The 19,910-nt window shown below is 38.5% G+C and overlaps 1 protein-coding gene across 1 annotated transcript in view; it reads right to left on the reverse strand.

The window, feature by feature from the left end:
• Positions 1-19,910, reverse strand: part of PITPNM3 (PITPNM family member 3) — a 728,404-nt gene that overhangs the window by 240,236 nt on the left and 468,258 nt on the right. The window contains exon 4 of the mRNA XM_089683787.1: positions 5,430-5,506. Within this exon, the coding sequence (XP_089539913.1) occupies positions 5,430-5,506 (77 nt within the window). The remainder of the gene's footprint in view (positions 1-5,429; positions 5,507-19,910) is intronic.

Consider the following 19,910-nt stretch of genomic DNA (forward strand, 5'->3'; position numbering starts at 1 on the left):
ACTCAGTAGTGATTTTGTGGTTATAGAGACCTGCTGAAACTTGGACTAAACTGAAGTTAATTTAATAGTTTTTGAGAAATAATGGTTCTGAAGCCCCAAAAGGCCCTCTGAGTTTATTTTCAGACTATAGGACACACATTAATCTTGGAAATTACTATTAAAAAACTCTCAATGGCTACTTTGTGGCTATAAATATCTACTGAGATTTGCTTGAAAACACTGCATGAAAGCAGGGTAACTTAGTCCGAAGTGACTAATACCCAATGGCAACCTGCCAAAGGAAAAAATATATATATAAAAAAGGCTGATATTTCTCCAGGATTGATGATACATTCAATGAGATAAAAAAAAGAAGAAAAAAAAATTACGTAAAATATAGGAAAAGGCATGGGAAAGCAAAAATAAAAAAAAAGTTCCTGGTCATTTGTGAGAAAAATGGTAGAGGCCGAATCAATCATTTCTGCCCTAGAAGGCCAATAGTTCACTATGAAAGTGTTCTAGCAAAATTACAAAAAGAGAATGCTTGGTTATTAGATAAAGCTGACAGTCTGGAAAACAAATTTAACAATATCGGACTAATGGGCTTACCAGACTCTGTGCAGACAAGACTCTTGATGGTTTTTACCAAAACATTACCTAAATTACTGGCTATGAAAAAAAGAAAATATCCAAATCCAGGGCGGCACAGTGACTTAATGGTTTGAACATCTGCCTTGCAGCCAGGGGCGGACTGACAACTCATGGGGCCCCCGGGCAATAGGAGATCATGGGGCCCCTGTGTCCTTGCCCAAACTCAAAAAAGCCTATGAAAAAGGTACCAGGGGCATTTCATGGGGCCCCCTACTGACCCCGGGCCCTCGGGCAGTGCCTGAGTTTCCAAATGGTCAGTCCGCCCCTGCTTGCAGCATTGCATTAGGGCTATCAGTTTGAATCCTAACCATTACACAACCTGCATGGAGTTTGAATGTTCCTCGTGTGTTGTTTGGGTTTCCTCCTACACTCCATTCTGGTAAGTTAATTGGCTTATGTATATGTATGTGAAGTAGTGATCTAAAATTGTAGTATGTAAAGGGCTGCGTAAATTGTTGCTGCTATATAAATACCTAAAAAAAAAAAAAATCAAGAAGGCCCACAGCTAAAAAAAAACCTGAGATGGTTATATTCAGACTAGATAATTTCAGGAGAAATTGGGTCAATATAGTTAGTATTCCAAGCTGAAGTGGCTTAAAAAAGGAAACAGTTTGCTTCTTTTTGTAAATGTTTGGCAGAGGAGAAAAAGAAATTCCCCTTATTATATCCAGTCAAATTAGGCCAGGAGACTAAACAAGGCCCAGCTTTTTTTGAGGAAGTGTTATTACTTCAAGAGTTCCTAAACTGAACTAAGGTTTAGAAGACTCAGGAAATTTAGTTAAATTATTTTCAGGAGCATCTACAAGGTGGATTTCAGCTGTATTTTGTGTATTGTGGGTGGTCTTCACTCACATAAGTTATGAGTCAAGGATAAAAGGTGATATCTTATGTTTACCAGAGACCCACTTTCTGGGTACGCAAAGCCAAAAACACTGTCTAAGATGAAGTTTCATATCATTTCTCAGAGATTTTTTCTCTCTGTTGTGTTTCCAAGACAGGTATTTAAATTAAATTAAATCCAACAAGGAAAAGACAGCAAATGAAAAAAAAAGGCATGTTTTAACCCAAATAGGGTTAGGGTATACTTTAAAAGGTCAATTTTAAAGGTTTTATTACACAAGATTCAGACAGCTTTCAATAAGGAAGAGAAGTCCAGCACCAACGCAACTTAAGATAAAATAGTTGAGCCTTTATTGGTACTCCATCAAGACATAAAATAATCCATTATGCAGTAAAATTGACACGTTTCAGACCCAACCTTTGGGCCTTAGTCATAATAATAATATAATTATTATGACTAATGCCCAAAGGTTGGGGCTGAAACGCGTCTATCTTACTGCATAGTGGATTCTTTTATGTCTTGATGGATTACCAATAAAAGCTCAACTGTTTTATCTAAAGTTGCATCGGTGCTGGGCTTCTCTTACCTTTATGACATTTAATGGTATGTACAGCGTGTATCCTGGCATAGACACACGCTGAACCTTATCCTACACATACTGGGTAGGGGTTTGCAACACCACAAATTTCCTCTCTTCACTTGAGCTTTCAACAAAGACTGTGTTTATGTTTTTCTTTTCCAATAGTGTTTATTTATTTTGTCTTAGAAAAAGGTGTTCCAAAACAGCCCAATCGAATTATATATACATTTCTCAACAAACTGTAGCCTGTCTGGGCTGGTACAATAAGCAACAAGTAATGACAATCATCAGTCATTGATAGCAAAATGGAGTCCCATTGGAACTTGAAAATACAAGGTCAATAACAATAAATGAAGAAGAAGAAAAAAAAACTAAAGAGAAAACTTTTGTCAGACCTAGTTTCGAAGACAGCCGCAGCCTGTGTGGTGTATTGGGCTCCCTCCAACACTCAGCAGACAATGAGGGGGGAGGGGAGCCCCCTATAACCTTGAGCTAACTATATCCAAAGAAATGGCAAGAAAGGAAAAAAAGAATATATTAAAGGAGGGAAGAAAGAAGAAAGAAAAAAAGAGTAGAAGTAGAGAGAAAAAAAAAGTGAGAAGACGGGAGAAGGACGTAGGGGAGGAAGAACGAGAAGCTAAGTGTGGGACATAGGATTTGCACCCTCTAGGAGTTCCACACCTTACCCACAGCCCAGCCTAGAAGGGTGCTGAGAGATATTTGATCCAGTGGTCCCAATTTTTCTCAAAATAGGCCATCCTATCATGAAGAATAACGTTCATTGATCATTATCCAGGCCAGCTTGGCCTTAAGGAGGGCAAAGGGAACCAAGGGAGATCTCCAAGAGCACGCAATGGATATTCTGGCAGCAGTAAAAATGAATGCAATCAGACGTCTCACATATCCAGGTATTCCCTCCACCATTTTTTCTAGAAAGGCCAGTTGTGGAGACTTGATAAGATTCAAATGGGTGAGTGAATATATAAAGTCATAGGTGCGGATCCAAAATTGCTTTACTTTTCTTGCAGGTCCACCATGTGTGGGAGAACCATTCCCTCCTGTCCGCAGCCACGGAAACAACTGGAGAAGGCCTCCTGAACAAACGACGCCTAACAAGAAGGTAACAACTACCACCATAGAAAGACCTTATAATTTGCCTTAATCAATGATGTATTGATATAATTTTTAGAGTTAAGCTGTGCTAGTTTATTCCACTCCGGTGCCTCCAATACTTCCCCCCGGTCTCGTTCCCATCTTTTCATGTAAGGTCATTTAGTGGAGTCCTCATGCAAAGTAGTATATATCTTAGATATATGACCAGTATGCTTATCTAGAGTTCTACAGAAATGTTCCATTGAAGTTGATGAAGACAAGTCACTGGTGCACCTAAGAGTATTGAGAAGATGGGTTATTTGAAGGAAACGATATAGCTCCTTAGCGAGGAGGTGATGCTTCTCCTGAAATGCTGTCTTAGATATTGGGCCCCTATGATCGCAGAAGTCACCCAGGCAAAGAAAACCTTTATTGGTCCACCATTCAAAAGCGTAAGGGCTGAGACCCGGGGGAAACACAGAGTTGCCCAATAAAGGGGCTAATGGAGTATGGGGGAATTTAAAGCCATGTTTACTCGCTAATTTAACCAATAGGGAAAGGGAAAAAGATAACGTGGGACACAAAATTCCAGGTCTATCCCTGGCTTTCAGCCATATCATATGGCTAATTGGAATATTAGGGACATGGGATAATTGTAATTGCATCCACAGGGGGTGGATGTGTTTAGAATGATAGTGTATCAATGGAACTAATTGAGCCACATAAAAATATTTGGATAGGTCCAGGACTCCCAATCCTCCCTTCAATTTTGGGGCGAAAAGTGTACGTCTGGTCTCTTATTTCCCCATATGAATTTTAGTATGTTCTGTTGAAAGACATGTTTATCATTATTGGCAGAGTACAGAACAAATACAGGATATTTAGGCAAAATATTAATTTTCACTGAATACAACCTACCGAACCAAGAGGGGAGATGGAGTGCCCATTTGGAGAGATCATCCTGCAATTTCTTATATAGAGGAGCATAATTCTTTTGGTAGAGGATGTCAATGGAGGGGGTTAAATTAATTCCTAGGTAAGGAAGTGTATCCACTTGCCATTTGAAAGACTATGTTTATTCTTATGAGAAAACATGTTGAGTGAGGTTATGTTTAATTTTAGGAGTTAGGTGATCCTGTCTTGAAGATCCTTGTTCAGCCAATTTCTGATATAGGGTGACAACACCCTGTCCTTGTCTCCAAACTATGTTGCAGCATTGTCACCTTGTCACAGAGGCTTCTGATGCAGACAAAATATGGATGTTCCAACACACACTACACAGGCATTGTCCACTGTATGTAGACAGGCAGTGCCTGCAAAAAGTGCTTCAGGAGATTAGCAGCGATGAATCACAGAAAAGGATGAAAAAGATGAAAATATGGGGTTTTTATTTTTTTTTAAAAAGAGTGATCCTTTATTATACAATAGCAAAATAAGACAGATTTAATACAAAAAGTGCATTTTGATATTTCCTCTCCATTTTTTTTAACAACAGTATATCCATAGTATAACCATACTGCTGCTTTTTTAAATAGACAGCTTAGTCTTAGCTCACATCTACTTTAAGGTTTAGGCCTGCACACAAATGGTTTTATGCCTAAAATATTTTCTAGTGTACAATCCAAGCTCCTCACCCAGGGAGCCGTAGGTAGCACATACCACCAGCCACAAAGTGATAGGCTGCATGTGGCCATACTCAGGTATGTGCTGATGCTCTCAGCATATGACATATTTCCCAAATGCATCGCTGCATATCTGGGTATGATTGCATACATATTTTAAGCCCCAACTCATCTCTGTGCATGAGGTCTTAGGGTCGTTTTTAAAGTTAGGTAAGGGACACGTAAGAGAATGCAGTCTTATCTTGAGTTGTACAATTGTACAGGTTCTTCTCCTGTATTGAAATTATTTACTATGATCTCACTGCACACTGTGAGCTTCTCAGCTGCAGAAAGTCAGCTATAGCCCAACTTATTTCCCGGCTGAAGGGCATCCAGGATCATCTAGCCCCTCCCATCCCGGCTGAACACTTCTTGGGCCACCTCTTATAAATTCATTGGATTGAACTGCTTGCAATCATATGGTCATTACTTAGGGTGGTCTGCTTTCAGAAAGCTATGTACAGCCCCCACCACCAGCCATGACATGCCATAGCATCACAATCATGACATTTTAGTGAAAAATTTAATTTGATATTGGAACCAGTGATTTCTAACTGAGGCGTCTAATTTTTTTTCCCTAAAATAATATATTTTAAAATGACATATAAAGGGATAATGTTCTTACCTCATTGTCTTCATGTATCTCAAAACTGCTCTGCCTGGGACATCTGTGTTTTCTCCCATGTACTCGGTAAAGTTCAGCTAATTACCAAAAAATAAAAAAAAATGATTAATGGGGTGATAATCAGATTATAAAGGCAACTGGTACTTTATCTTATAATATACATATTGTTATCATAAGAGTTCATACACATAAGACTTCGTGTACAAAGTGATAATAATCTGTGTTCACCTAAATCACTGGGAACAAAATGGGAATAAAACCTATAAAAAGCATCAGCGCAGCTCTACTTGAACTGCTCAAAATGAAATGTTGACTAGACTTGGCACAAACCTTAGAGTAGAACCAAACCAAAAACTTTTTTCTCTTTACTTTTAGAGTGGAGAGAGATTATAACATATGCCAGGTTTTTATTGCTGCCTGTGTCCTCCTTAGGGAGATTCACCCTTTCTATTTGTCCTGGTGACAGTTATTACCGAGAGTGAAAGAGAAAGAAAATTCCAAATTTTGAGCCGTTGTCAGTCAATCGTTCAAAGGGGACACTAGTTCTGGTCACCTCAATGACAACCAGAAATTCCTTCACTTTGGAGAAATTTTCTCTTTTTCTGCTTTGGCTATAGGAGAGGAAGAGAATGACGAACTCTCCAATGGAACACAGATGGCAAAAAAACTGACAGGATTTAAACCATCTCTATCCAAAATGAAAAAAAAAGCATTCAGTTCTACTTTAACAGACGTAATATGCCAAGAAATCCAAGGTACTGAATAGTGAAAAGTGAATATACCTTTTTATGAGTAAAAATGTATAGGCATTGCTAGCTAACAATTGTATTTTAATTTGCCTTTTTCACTCTGGGGATGGGACACAGTCATCAGGCAGTTCTTTATCAGAATTTACCATAGCCAAACTCTGTTAGCTGCAGTCATTATGAGTCCATCAAGCTCACGGATTGTGCACCATGCAACAAAAATAGAAATTTCCATCCTGCCCACTCACTCTGCGCACAAACTTTGATTTGAAGGTGAAGCCATTTATACTTGACTTAGGATTTTTAACAATAAATTATATTTAAAAAGGCACATCCTAAACCTACCATGCATGGGTTCTTTCACCACAGCATCACGTTACCCAGAACACTAAGGTAAAACTGTGGAATACAGAGAAGTTGATTTACTAAAGGCAAATAGACTGTGTACTTTGCAAAGTGTAGTTGCTCCAGAACTTAGTAAACAAGGTAAAGCTTTCACGTGCAAGGGAAATTAAAAAAAAAAACAGCATTCTAACTTGCACATGATTGGGTGATGGAAGTCAGCAGGAATTCTGCTCATTTACTAAGCTCTACAGCAACTTCACTTTACAAAGTGCACAGTCTATTTGCCTACAGTAAATCAAACCCAGAGTGTCACAACCCCACCCTTAGAATGGTACCCTGCACTTCCAATTTATTATTGTTGATAATTACATCAACACTGCTCCCTGCATCATCCAGGATCACCCACCATCAGGAGAAGACCAAGGAGGAAGAGGACCCTGAGAGTCAACTGACTGCAATATATATCTGTTGGGGGTCTCAATGGGAGTAGGGGACAACCAGCCAGAAGTCCTTTATGGAGCAAAACATGTTGAAGTGGAAAGTGGACAGGCAAGGCTTTACATTGTGAATCTTATACATATAGTAAAGCTGGGTTTAGGTCATGGTGATGGTATCTGTGTGCGACCTATTCATTTTCACTTGATTTTGGTTAGGTTATAGCTTCATTTTGGCTATGATATACCGACATTTCGGCTATAGCTTTGTTTTGGCGAACCTGTGTTTTGCCCATTAAGGCAACTGCCAGGTAACAATTTATTGGTGTAAAGGAATATATCGCCATACCTTACAGCCAGGGGTGGACTGACCATTTGGAAACTCAGGCACTGCCTGAGGGCCCAGGGTCTGTAGGGGGCCCCATGAGATGCCCCTGGTACCTTTTTCATAGGCTTTTTTGAGTTTGGGCAAGGACACAGGAGCCCCATGATCCGCCATTGCCCAGGGGCCCCATGAGTTGTCAGTCCACCCCTGCTTACAGCTCTTGATACTTCCCTTTCTTTCATCTGAGGAAGTGATGTACCCAGTAATTCCAGGTATGAGGGAGCATTTGACTCACAAGCCCTCCTCTAACTTGACAGAGCAGATGCTTGGTCTGCATTGGCTACACACAGGTTAACCAACCAGTATAAAGCTTTTTCTTAATCACAATACTTTAACAAGGATATTCTATATATCCTTGGAAAGAAAAGCGATGGTGTTTTTCGTTTCAGCTAATTGTGAACTAAGATTTTTTTTTTCAAGATTAAAATTAAATTAAACGGATTGGCCAAGGGCTTTAGCTTTCTCTTACCATTACATAAGCTATCAGTTTAAATGATAATTTATATACATATTTATGGGACTGAAAAAACTTGATCAGTTTAGGCATACATATGTTTCAGTTTTCATATTTAAAGATTTCAAGATTATTCTACAAAGAAAAATACAAATTATTAAAACAGGGACTTATCTGCTACCATCAGAATTTGTATGCCTTTTAAAATGTTAGAATGTATCTTTTCACTCAATTACTGCCATCTAACAGATAAAAAGGTCACTTCTAATATGTTGTGGCAAGAAGAGGCTTCTGTAGAAACAGGATTGGGTCTTTAAGGAAGAGAGTGGGGATTTGCAATGGTACACAATTGGTACACACATGAAATATCACCTGAAATTTCCAATGTGCTGAATAGTTCAACTTTTGGCAGTCTAAGAGTGATGCAGGGAAACTCAGACACACATGAAACAATTCATGACATTTTACATGTATTTGTACCATTGGAGAATTTTCAGAAACCATTGGAGCTGCCCTGGGTTCTGAAAATCTTGGTCACAAGGCTTGGCACTTTTAACACAATAAAGCATTTGCAATAAAAAGAAACATATTTGCGGTAACAGTATTCTCAACAAGCCTAATAGCCACTGGAAAGGATTCTATGATGTTGTCAAGAGTGGTGGAGCAAACAAGATAAATATGACCAGACAGTTGACAGAAAATATAACTACTACATCAGAAATGGCAGGTCATCTTTACTGTCATGGTGCCAACAACATTCTGCTTTGGTGGTTGAATTAAATTGCAAATGTGCATATACCGGAAGTATTTTGTCATGTATCACAAAGAGTTTTATTTCTGAGCAGTGTACTGTGAAATAGATTTTCTTGCACAATGCACAATTTCAGCTATACTGATTTTATGTTATAAAGGAGATATAGTGAACCTGTTTTTTCCTGTGGTCCTACAAGTTAGCCAATCACTGATCTAGCATCCACAAAAGATGTGGCTTCCAGTACAACCCTCTAGTATGGATATCATATCTTTCAGCTTGGGGACACAAACGTAAATATTTAGGACTATATCTGGGGTCTGGACTCACTATATGAGCATCTAAGTTTAAGAAAAGCATTTCAGATATGTTTAACATCATCCTGTCTCTGTAGAATCAATTTATTCAAGACTCATCCAATGGTCAAATATTTGCAGTGACTGAGGAGTGGAGAAATGTCTGCTTTTCAACACACAGACTGATGGAATAGTTCCTATATAAATGATTTTCTACAGGGCACCTCTTAGATAAAAGTGACCCTGTGGTGACAGGGTCACTTTAAAGCTGAACTCCAGGCAAACAGCTGAAATGCATATATGAGGGACAAAGGATTTGTATTTCGGTTTATTTAATGTGACTTTGATCTTAAAGGAAATCTATGGTCACAGCAAGCACTTTCCTTTTAGGACATCAGCATTGCAATAGTAATACACACAAATGCTATTTTTGACAATCCAATATAACCTTACTTGATATATATTTCATGTTGGGAGTTCTGCCTGTCTGCTGGTCATCTCTTTCCACAATGTCCTGGATTCCCTGCATGCTTTGCAGCTTCTCCTCTACTGTTTACTTTCAGTTTCTAAGGACTACATACCCCATGGTCCCTTGATGCCTATAAAGGCTCATGTACACTGCAGCTGATAAACTCACGTTCAGGAGCTTTTCTGCATTTTTTTTTAGCAGCCCCTGAATTCTCTCTAATGTTTTCCCCTGTGTCCATGTACACTATGTCATTTACAGACAGTTGAGTTTACCGTCGTTTTTTTGAATGTACCAAACTTACATTCAGGAGTAGATTTTATCAGCGTTTTTTAACTGTTCCCTATCCAAATGCTGTCCAGAGCCTTTTTTCATCATCAGAAATGCATGCAAAGTGTTTTCCATGTATTCAAATGGACCTAGTACACCAGCGCAGTCAGTTCCAGGTTTTGCGGGAAGGAAAAAATGGTAGAATGTGCCGCATTATGCTGATGATGGGACCCATAGTGAATACAACCAGAAAAGACAGGTAATCTCAACACATATTGCTCTCTCTGCTTCTGCTCTATTTCTCTCAAAATGTCTCAAATAGTAAATTTTTTGCTGTTTTTCAGTGCATTTTGGAAGCTCTCCTGAGGTTAACTTTAAAAAACGATTCTAAACGCAAACGCTCATAAACGCTCGTAAACATGGTATGCAAACGCGGCTAAACAGACTAATTCCTGTACTTATAATAAAAAATGCATTTAATAAATATTAAATACTCAAGTGAAATAATGGTGGTAAACACGTGCTGCCATCTGATTTCACTGATTTCACCAGTGGGTTGAACAAAAAATAAAAAAAAAAAGGACTTGATTGCAAAGCCGTACATTAGAAGTGGATGGGGAAATACTCCCTGCTGTGGTATTCTGAAAGTGGCAGCAGTAAAAATCCAACAGGGCAAACTTGCCCATACCTAGAACAAAATTCAGCTGGTCCTTGCTGAACTGGCCAAATTTTGATCCATGTATGGCCTGCTTAACTGGCAGGATCACCAGGCGAAATAAAAGAAAGTGCATTTCTCCAGCTATCCTCCATTTCTTTCTTTTCTTCCTCTTTCCACCTTGATTCCCTACTTATATCCTCTCCTAGCCATTTCCTAAGTTAGTCATCCAGGTTTCTTTTTCCTGCCTCACCATACTCCATACCTGACACCATCTATGGGTCTGTTGAACCTCCAGACTTCTGGAGGGGGTTCTCCTCAGCCATACAGATGCGATGTGAAACTACTTTGTCAGTATAGGAGGGTAGTATAACTAATTGTCCTTCTATGCATAACTGTATTTTCCTTCAGTTGACACTATAATTGCAAATCCCAAGAGTGAGAAGTTCTATCGCTCACATAAATTTCTATGTAATTGCACATTTGTATCACTGTGAAACTCTGGATCTGTAATGGTTAACTGTAATTCTTTGAAGTTTTTCATTTATATGTTTTTTTCTGATAAAAATGTATTGGAAAGCAAAAAAGAAAGCAAACCTAACAAAGAAAACTAATGCAGCCACCACATCTAACAATTTATAAACTGCAATATAATATTTATTTCATTTTCTTTTTTGTTTTTTGTGCGTGTTCCTTATTTTAATAAATATTTGCTATTGGGTTTAATAGTTTTGCAGGAGACTTTTCTCTTGAAAACTGTTCAAAGTCATCTGAGCAATAATACAAAATGTGAACAAGGGCTCTATAAAAAAAATCATATCGCACAAACCATATAAATCATAAACACCTTACAGCAGGGCTCGACAAATCCCAGGCACCAGGTCACCATGGCAACCAGAAATTGTGTTCCTGGAGCCTGGGTATTTGTCAGCCCATTCAATGACAGGTCTCCACGCTCCCCAAACTAGTGGCTGCTGTCCGCACTTTCCACACAGCTCGGGCCAGCTCAGCCATGCTTTCACTTCCTCCAAGTTGTCTGTGCCCACTACAAGGCCTGGCAGAGAATTCCTGTGTAGGGCCTGCGCTCCCTTCCCACAAAGGCAAGCTCATCTGTAAGTCCTGCACGAGCATACAGGCAGCTGCTTGAGAACCCACAGCCACTCAAGGCTCCCTGTCCTCCCAACGAGCCTTGCGGTCTTATTCCCATATCCTCAGCCAGACCCTCTCTCCACTCCCATGCAGCAGAGCTCTGTACCAAGACCCCCGCAGACACCTCCATGCCTCCCAGTGTGCATAGCTTTCTGGTGCACACAACGAACTTCCCACACACTGGTGCAGCCCTAAGAGCTGGCTCTCTGGAGGACAATGCAGGCCTGTCTCCCAGCCCTTCTGTCACACAGAGATCTCCCTCAGTCTGGAGAGCCCATGGAGCGGAGGATGTGGCCACCCAAGCAATCAGTACTGTCAGCATGAAAGCAAACTGCTAGAGAGGGAGCCCAGGTGGCTATGGATGAGTGCTTTGAGAGAAGCCAGAGTCATCAAGTCCTGCCACCTTTGACAGTCGACAGCACCATCTCCATATACAGCGCCGACTTCCTCAGTGACAACCAGGCACTCAGGACAAGGTGGCACAGCCTAACCATGCTGGCCGGAAACCAGCACCTGCACTCCATCAACCTCACTCTGCAGCTTGGTGAGTGAAACAGCCCCATCTTCTCCATACACCACCTCTTCTCCCCTAGGGACAGGGACCTCATCTCCAAACCATGCTGGCTGGCAGAGCTGGCACCAATCACCCTACAGTGCCAGGATATGGGTGGGAGTAGTAAAATCCAAATCCCCAGCCCAGCTGGAGGATGAGGGGGGTACATCAGTACAAGGGTGGGGTAGCTGTAGGATGGGGGGGGCAAAATGCATCTTTACCTCTGTAGACAAAGATCCTTGCACCAGCCCTAGGAGCAGGCAGCATATAAAAAATGGCTCCTAACATTTTTAGCTGTCTCCTAGATTCAAAGCAAATTTGTCAAGCTCTGCCTTTCAGAGATCACTAGAATCCTGAAGTAGACATATTCACCATTTTTACCTGCTATTATGTATGAGCTAATATTTCCAAATTTCCTTTTTTTTTTTTTTCCTTCATTTGTAAATGAGCCTTGCATAGTGAGATTTGGCCTTCACTCCCGTTAAATATTTTAACATTTGATCATGTTTTTGCACCTTTATAAATAAATATCCAAGTGTAACTTATCTTTATACTGCAATTAAATAGTTAGCTTTTTTAAAGAGTGTGAAAAATCCATTCTAACAGTTCAAGGACACATCTCTAGGAGGGTATTTTAAGCCCCAAAGTGCGGCACAAGTATAAACAAAGTTTGGCCTTCCCACACAATGCTGGTATTACTATCGGCTGCTTCAGAACACTACAGTGAAAGAAGGTTAATTAGTGTCTGCCCCGTGGTGAATCAATACTTTAATCCATTAAATCATAATTAATGCGCTTTTCTCAACAGCAAGTTGTTGGATTCTGTATTGACTGGAAAACTACTGACTGTAGTTGTTACTCGTAAAGCTTGTTATACATTTGAATGTTTCAGTATTTCTTAATAACTTTAAAATGAAAAATGTAAAAAGTAATGTAGAGGGAAATAATAGTTTTAAATAGAAAATATTAAAAAAAGAAAAAAAATTAAAAAGCACAATTTAACCCATGCACATGAATCATATGATGTGAATGCGTAAAATGTAGCTGTGCAAGAGTTTGACAATGCATGCTATGCCCACAATTGTATCAATTTAGTGAGGACCATTGGGACAACATCCTGGCTGAATGTTAAAATTTTTCTGAATCTCTACTTATCTCTACTGATAAAAATGAATTATTCTGCTGTAATAAAATCCTAGGAGTGACTTTAATGGCATTGGAATCTCTAATTTTGTTTTTTATAAGGAGGTCAGTTGAGGTCGGAATCTGGAGACCGCTGACAGTAGTAGGTTTTGTAATGTATTTTTTTTCTTATTACAGCTCCATGTTGCTAACATTATTAGGGAACAGCAAAATAATCTGCATGGATCAATATATAGCCCAAATCAGGCAGGTTTGTTTGATATATTTCTTTGAATGTTGCAGCAAGCAACCATACCAATCAGTGGATTATTTGATCTGAATTATTTTCTTTTTTTTTAACCACTTCCCATCCAGTATATGCACAGTGTATATATACATCCTCAATGAGAAGCAGTTATACCAGGATCATGGTATGCAGCTGCATCCTGGTATTGTTTTCAATAGCTGCAGCCATGATTCTGGTATCCTGGTGTTTTGCTATCATACAGAAGTTATCCGAGCAGCTTTACAGCCACCTACTTTTACCACCCTTGCCCGTCGATGTTCTCAGGCTCTCCCATTCCACTGGGAAGTTGCATGGAACCACTGTAAGTGGTCAGGTCAGCTGCCCACAACATCCATTCCTCCTCTGCAACGAATGAAGCCAAACACAACAAAGATTTTCTGTTCAGCTGCCTTGGAGGGCAAGGGAGGGATCAGGTGTCTGTTAGACTCTCTATAAACAGTGTTGGTCACCCCATGTGATAGCAATAAAGTTGAATAAGAAAAAACGTTTTAAAAAAAGTTTAAACAGCCTTCCCCCCTGGCTTGGACCTGAAAAAAAAACAACTTGAAAAATGCCTCCATCTGAAACCTTTTGGTTCTATCACATATCCCATTTTGTAAGTTCAGTCTGGATGTTGCTGAAGGCCCTAAGATTACTCTTCATGAGAAATGTTGGACACAGGATATGGGACAGAGGGGAGGAATTTCCACAATCTATGAGCTCTTGCTCTCACCCCAATCAAACTATCCTTTATGAGAGAGTGGGACATCGATCTGGCATCCGAGAAGGAGATGGAGCTTTGGCAGAATTGTTTTCGACTATCCTCTAAGGGCATTTTGAAAGCATCTCTGATTGAAGTTAAAGTAAATGTCCTTACTAAATGGTACCTGGTTGCTTATCGAAACTCAAATCTTCACCTCTTTGTTTTAGGGGATGCCATCTTCAAGCCACAATGTATTATACATGGTAGGAATGCCCTAGAATTAGAGGATTCTGGAATATAGTCTTTACCTTACTGAAACGAGTTACTGGGGTCTTGATACCACAATCCCCACGTATTGCTCTTTTGGAAAGCCACTTGAGAACTTGAGAAGATCTCCCATGCTGCACAAAGATCGACTTTTTTATTCTCTTGATAGCTAGATTAACCATAGCTAGCTCATGAAAAAAAGACTTCAGTTTCCATCTATTATATGAGGTGGAAAGTATCTTCGATCATGACCCCTGAAAAACTTGCCAGCATCCTAAATGATATGGACAAGCGTTTTGAAAAGGTTTGGAGCCCATGGTCTCAGGTATAAGCATATTGACCACTATCCTTTCTAGGTAATGTATCTACTGGTTGTTGTAGCCCTCTGGGATTTATTTTTCCATCCCCCCCCCCCCCCTTATAATATCTTTCTACTTTTTTTTTCTATCTTCCTTATATAGGTTTGTGTATAATGTGGTGATTGTGACACAGTTCCAATCCATATCTAAGCCTTATAGTGACTACTACATTTGTTTATATGAAATAAGTGGGATTTTGTAGGCGTGCATTTATGTTTACCTTCTGAGTCACTTTAACTATTACTATTGATTGATCAGCGGGTCATTATTATATTGCTACTAACTTTCATTGTCACAATAATTTTACTTCTTCGGGCTTGTACCTTAAACCTTAAATAAAAAAATATTGAAAGTAAAAGAAAGTGTAAAAAGAAAAAAAAAGTGATAAAACCCCTGTATTCCCCTGTGCTCATGTGCAAATCCCTGTCATTGGTCATAGTGCTTCCCCTGGCAATGAGTGTATCTGCTTTTCCCATTAGAAAAGACTGGCCATCTTTGATTTTCTCCTCAGCAGCTTTCTGGCCACTGAACACTTGCTTACTCTTGCAACAAGCATGTTTCGAAGTCTATGCAATGTACAAGATATATTAGAATGTATGACAGTATCAAGTGTGTAAAACCCATTTCACACCAAAGGCCTAATTTACTAAAGTGTGAAGTAAAGTATAGTGAGGTTAAATAAAGTCAATCTGGACTAAAGCATGAAATGAAATGAAGTGAAGTTGGGCGCACCATTATGAACTTCACCTATCCAACCATGCACAAGGGACACAAGTAAAATAGTGTTTTTGTTTGTTTTTTCTGTACATTGACAGATACATTTAACTACAGTTCCTTTCAAATTACATTCCTTGTGCAGTAGTCTCCATCTGTTGCCCTTTGCTTGCCTTTATCTGAACCTTGTGACACTATTCCTTCCAATGACATGATGGGGCACTATTTCTTCCACTGATGTCATGGATGAGGCACTTTTTCTTACACTGGCACAAACAATGGGACATTATTCCTTCCACTAACAATGATAGGGAAAAATCAATTTCCACTGACACAAAAGATAAGCGCAATTTCTCTATCATCATTGATGAGGGTACAACTCGTCCCACAGACATTATTCATATTACTAACATCAATGATTAAACACGATTGCTCCCAATGACACCAAAGATGGGCACAATTTCTCCCAATGACACTATTAATGGGGCACAGTTCCTGCAACTGACACCAACTGTGGGGCACTATTTCTTCCACTGAAAAAAAGAAAAAGGCACCACTCCTCCCTCTGACACTAATGATGGAGCACTTTTCCTCACGTTGACAACAGTGAAGAAGCACTATTCCTCCCACTGATACCAAGGAGGGGGTGCTACTTCTCCCTCTGACACCAAGGATAGGTACAATTCCTTCCACTAAATCCAAGGATGGGCATAATTTCCCCTACTGATCCCAACTTTGTGGTATGTATCCTATGAATGACAGCACTGATTGAGGAAACTTTAAATGAAAAAAAAAAAAGAAGGTGCTACTACCCATCCAATGCTCATCCCAGGAACAAGGCAGGTGCATGGTCCACAGTTGCTTATCCATTCCAGAATTAAATTAAATCGATCCGCACTACCGCCATTGCTCTAAAATGGGGTATGGGTTTGCTAAGCTGAAACGTGTCAAGCTTTGTACCTGCAATGTTTATACTGTGATCAACCTAATAAAACAAAGATTTTAGAGCAATGGCGGTAGTGCAGATCGATTTAATTTAATTGAAGGAAACTTTACCAATGTCAGGCAGGAGGCAATAGGAAAAAAACAGGTAAATATTCAATGTTGTCATAGGCAAAACATAAAGCAACTAATCATCTAAACAACTAAAACATTACAAATTATGTTAATCTCTGAAGAGAAGAAGAACATTGTTTGAAATGCCTTCTTGAGATGGGTATAATATACAAAGGAACTTGATGGTATGGATGCACAATGATACTGACATAGTTACCACAGTAGCTTAATAGTAATATGAAAAAGAAAAAAAGATTTGACAAAGTTAATGTGATCAACTCATCTGTACCAAGTGGCTTGCATTCACGAGTACTCTGAGAGCTGAGCTCAGATTTTTCTAAATTATTATTTCCTTTTTAACTGGCTTAAAGTGTATTTCCACCTTTGAAGCCATATTTGGGAAATCCCTACCATATGTTTGTTATATGTTCTCATTTACGCAACACACCCAAACATATTTAAAAACATTTCTGAAGTATCTAGTTGTTTCTTTGGAGAATGATTATACACAGAATTCCATATGCAGCATGCATTATTCAGAATACCTTGCAATGTGCTTATTTAGGTACACTTCAAAGACAGATTGGACTAAATGTACATTAACATGCATGCAAAAGCCTTGATATCTTTAACCTTTAGGACAGATACTGTACACATTTAGTTTACAACTGATAGTGAGTATCTGCCAGCACAATACAGACAGGGTTAAAGAATAAGTTCACTTTTACAAACATTTTTATAAATGTCTTTTTTTGCAGGTAAAAATATGCATGTATTATTATTTTTTTTAGGAGCCTGTTAAACATTGCAGCCATGATTAGCAGATCGTGGTTGTAATACCACGGTCCTGCAGAATGTCTGTATATCTGATACGGGCAGGCAGTTACACTCTCACAAATAAGAATCAAAGGACTACCAGAGAGTTCAACAGCACACGGTAGTTCATTGAGAACTACAAGCCGACAGCTGCAAAGGCTGTTGGTACTTGAAGTTATCACAGAACACTGTGAATGTATGATGTGGCCTGGCAGGTGGAGCCCGATGCGGCCACATTTTTTTTTAGATTGTTAGATTGCGATAGCGAGCGAGGATGCTGGTGCATCTGTAACATGTTACACCCTGAACATGGGTGTAACATGTTACAAAAGGTAATCATGGTAAACATTGCTCCCCGGCCCCCTCAGAAACATTACATAGAAGAGTTAGGATTTTTCAATTTTGGAGTTTTCAGAAAAGAGCTCATAAAAAGGTAAACAGCAAGTTATAAACATGTTTTCAAATCATACTGTGCACAAGGGAAAACATTAAAATGTAAATTAGATATTATCCCAATTTGGCTGCACATTTAAAGATACACTTTAAAGACTGCAACCCAAGCAGTGTACTCAGTGATTTATACTCTGAATGGTAGAGGGTCAGCAGTGGTGTACACAAAGGTTCAGGCTTCTATGTAGCTATTTTACCAGTTTACAGATTACCTGTATTCTGTATGAATGGGTAAAAAGGAAAGTTGTGCATTTTGGGTGTATAAATAGTAAATTTATGCTTTATGGCTTAAAATTTTCATAGTATGCTAATGTGGGACAGAGTTGAGATTTCCAGTCCCGAGTTCAGCCTTCCTTTATACATATCCCTGTATGCTATGTCTCAAATTGGCATGGTAGGCCTTCCTTTGACTATATGATATGATGTGCAACTTTCTTTGTTAACCTGTCAAATTTTTTTTTTTTAGTTGTTTGTTTCTTTTTTGTTTCCTTGTTTTTTTTGTTTTTTTTTTCTTTCTATGATGAGAAATATGACCGCTCACAACTGATGTTTTCTTTTTCTATCAGAATTTGTATTTTATTGTGCAAAAATGTGAAAATATGAATCAAGATAACTTTAATAAAATGTATATAGTAGATAGTAAATAACGCCATATTCTCTAGGTCCGATGCCCATGTGAACATGACAGTGAAACTATTTACAACTTTCAACCCATCCATAACTTTTTCTTAATTTTTGACCTTATACAATGGTTTTGAAAAACACAGGAAAATGTACTGTAAACCATGTTTTTGGTGCTTATTTCCAAAATGAAATATATTGTTATACTTTTTAAATGTAATGTATGTCAATTGTCATGTTATAGTGTGGATTGACGTAATATGCCTGCAACAAACAATATAGGAGGGGGTTTCATTAATGGAGAAATATCTAAATCTTCTTGTACATCAAAACTCAATACCTGCATGCAAAGTCAGTCTGCAACTTCTAAATTTGAATGCATTTGGCAAAATGACCGATTTTGCAGTCTCCATAATCTTGCCAAAGCAAAGATTTCCAATTTTGCTCACTGAGCTGCTTAGACAAATTTAGCTTGAAAAGAAAGCAATCTACATTTTTTATTTATATTGAGGGTGTGGGATTCTCTTGGGTGTGTATACAGTAGTTTAGTTTGATTTGGTATTCTGTTCAATTGTTTTTTCTTTTTTGTATATTTGATTGCTATTTGTGTTCAGTTGCCTCAAATGCTTTGTTACTGTAAAAAATGATTTGAAACTAAAGAGAATGTAGAGAAAGGCAATTAAATAAGAAACAGAATTTTTCAACTAGAAAGATGGACTAATCATTTTAAATTTTCTTACCTCTATGAAGGGGTTTTTTTAAGTATAAATGAAGGCAAAACATTTTTTTTTTCTATTTAGATAGAGTGGAGGAAGATTAGAGCACCTCTCAGGTTTTTATTGCTGTCGGTGTCCATGTTGGGGAGATTCTCCGCCCTCTCTTTTTGTCTTAGTGACTGTTCTCTGCGTAAGTAAGTCACAAATTTTGAGTTGTCACCAGTACAGGAATAGAGAGAAAATCTTCCAGTGTGGACACTAGGGATTGATTTACTAAAGATAAATAAACTGTTTTGCAAGGGAACTTTTTTTTCCTGAGCTTAGTGAATGATCCATCATCCAATCATTTGCAAATAAAAATGTTTTTTTTTTCTTGTATGTGATTGGGTGGTCTTTGCTAAGTGAAATTGCACTACACTTACTAAACTGTAGGGATGTTTTCATTGCAAAGTACAACTTCCCTTGCAAAGTCAACATCCAATTTGCCTTTAGTAAATCAACCCTCACTTTAAAGGGATTTCCTTTCACTTTCTGTTGTGACTATGGGACAGAAAGTGAAGGCAAATATCCCACACAGATAACAAAATACAAAAATATAAAAAAAAAAAGATCTGACAGGAGTTATAAGTTTTGTCTTCAGTTCTTTAAGTAGTGATATGATTGCCTTATATAAACATATAATTGGCCAACATAAAAATACTATTAAAAGATGTTCACTTGTTACCACAAAAAATACAATTTGTAGTTGAAAGAAAAGCATTTAAAATTAATGTTTATTATATGCAGCAAGTTTAAGTTCAGAGTTCAGCCAGCTTTATATTGCTCTGTGTCCTCATAGGAGAAATTTCCCATTACTTTTGGCTCTGT

This window comes from Staurois parvus, unplaced genomic scaffold, assembly GCF_062004578.1.
Source record: "Staurois parvus isolate SC_StPar_1 unplaced genomic scaffold, SC_StPar_1.0 ptg000321l, whole genome shotgun sequence".
Taxonomy (NCBI): Eukaryota; Metazoa; Chordata; class Amphibia; order Anura; family Ranidae; genus Staurois; species Staurois parvus.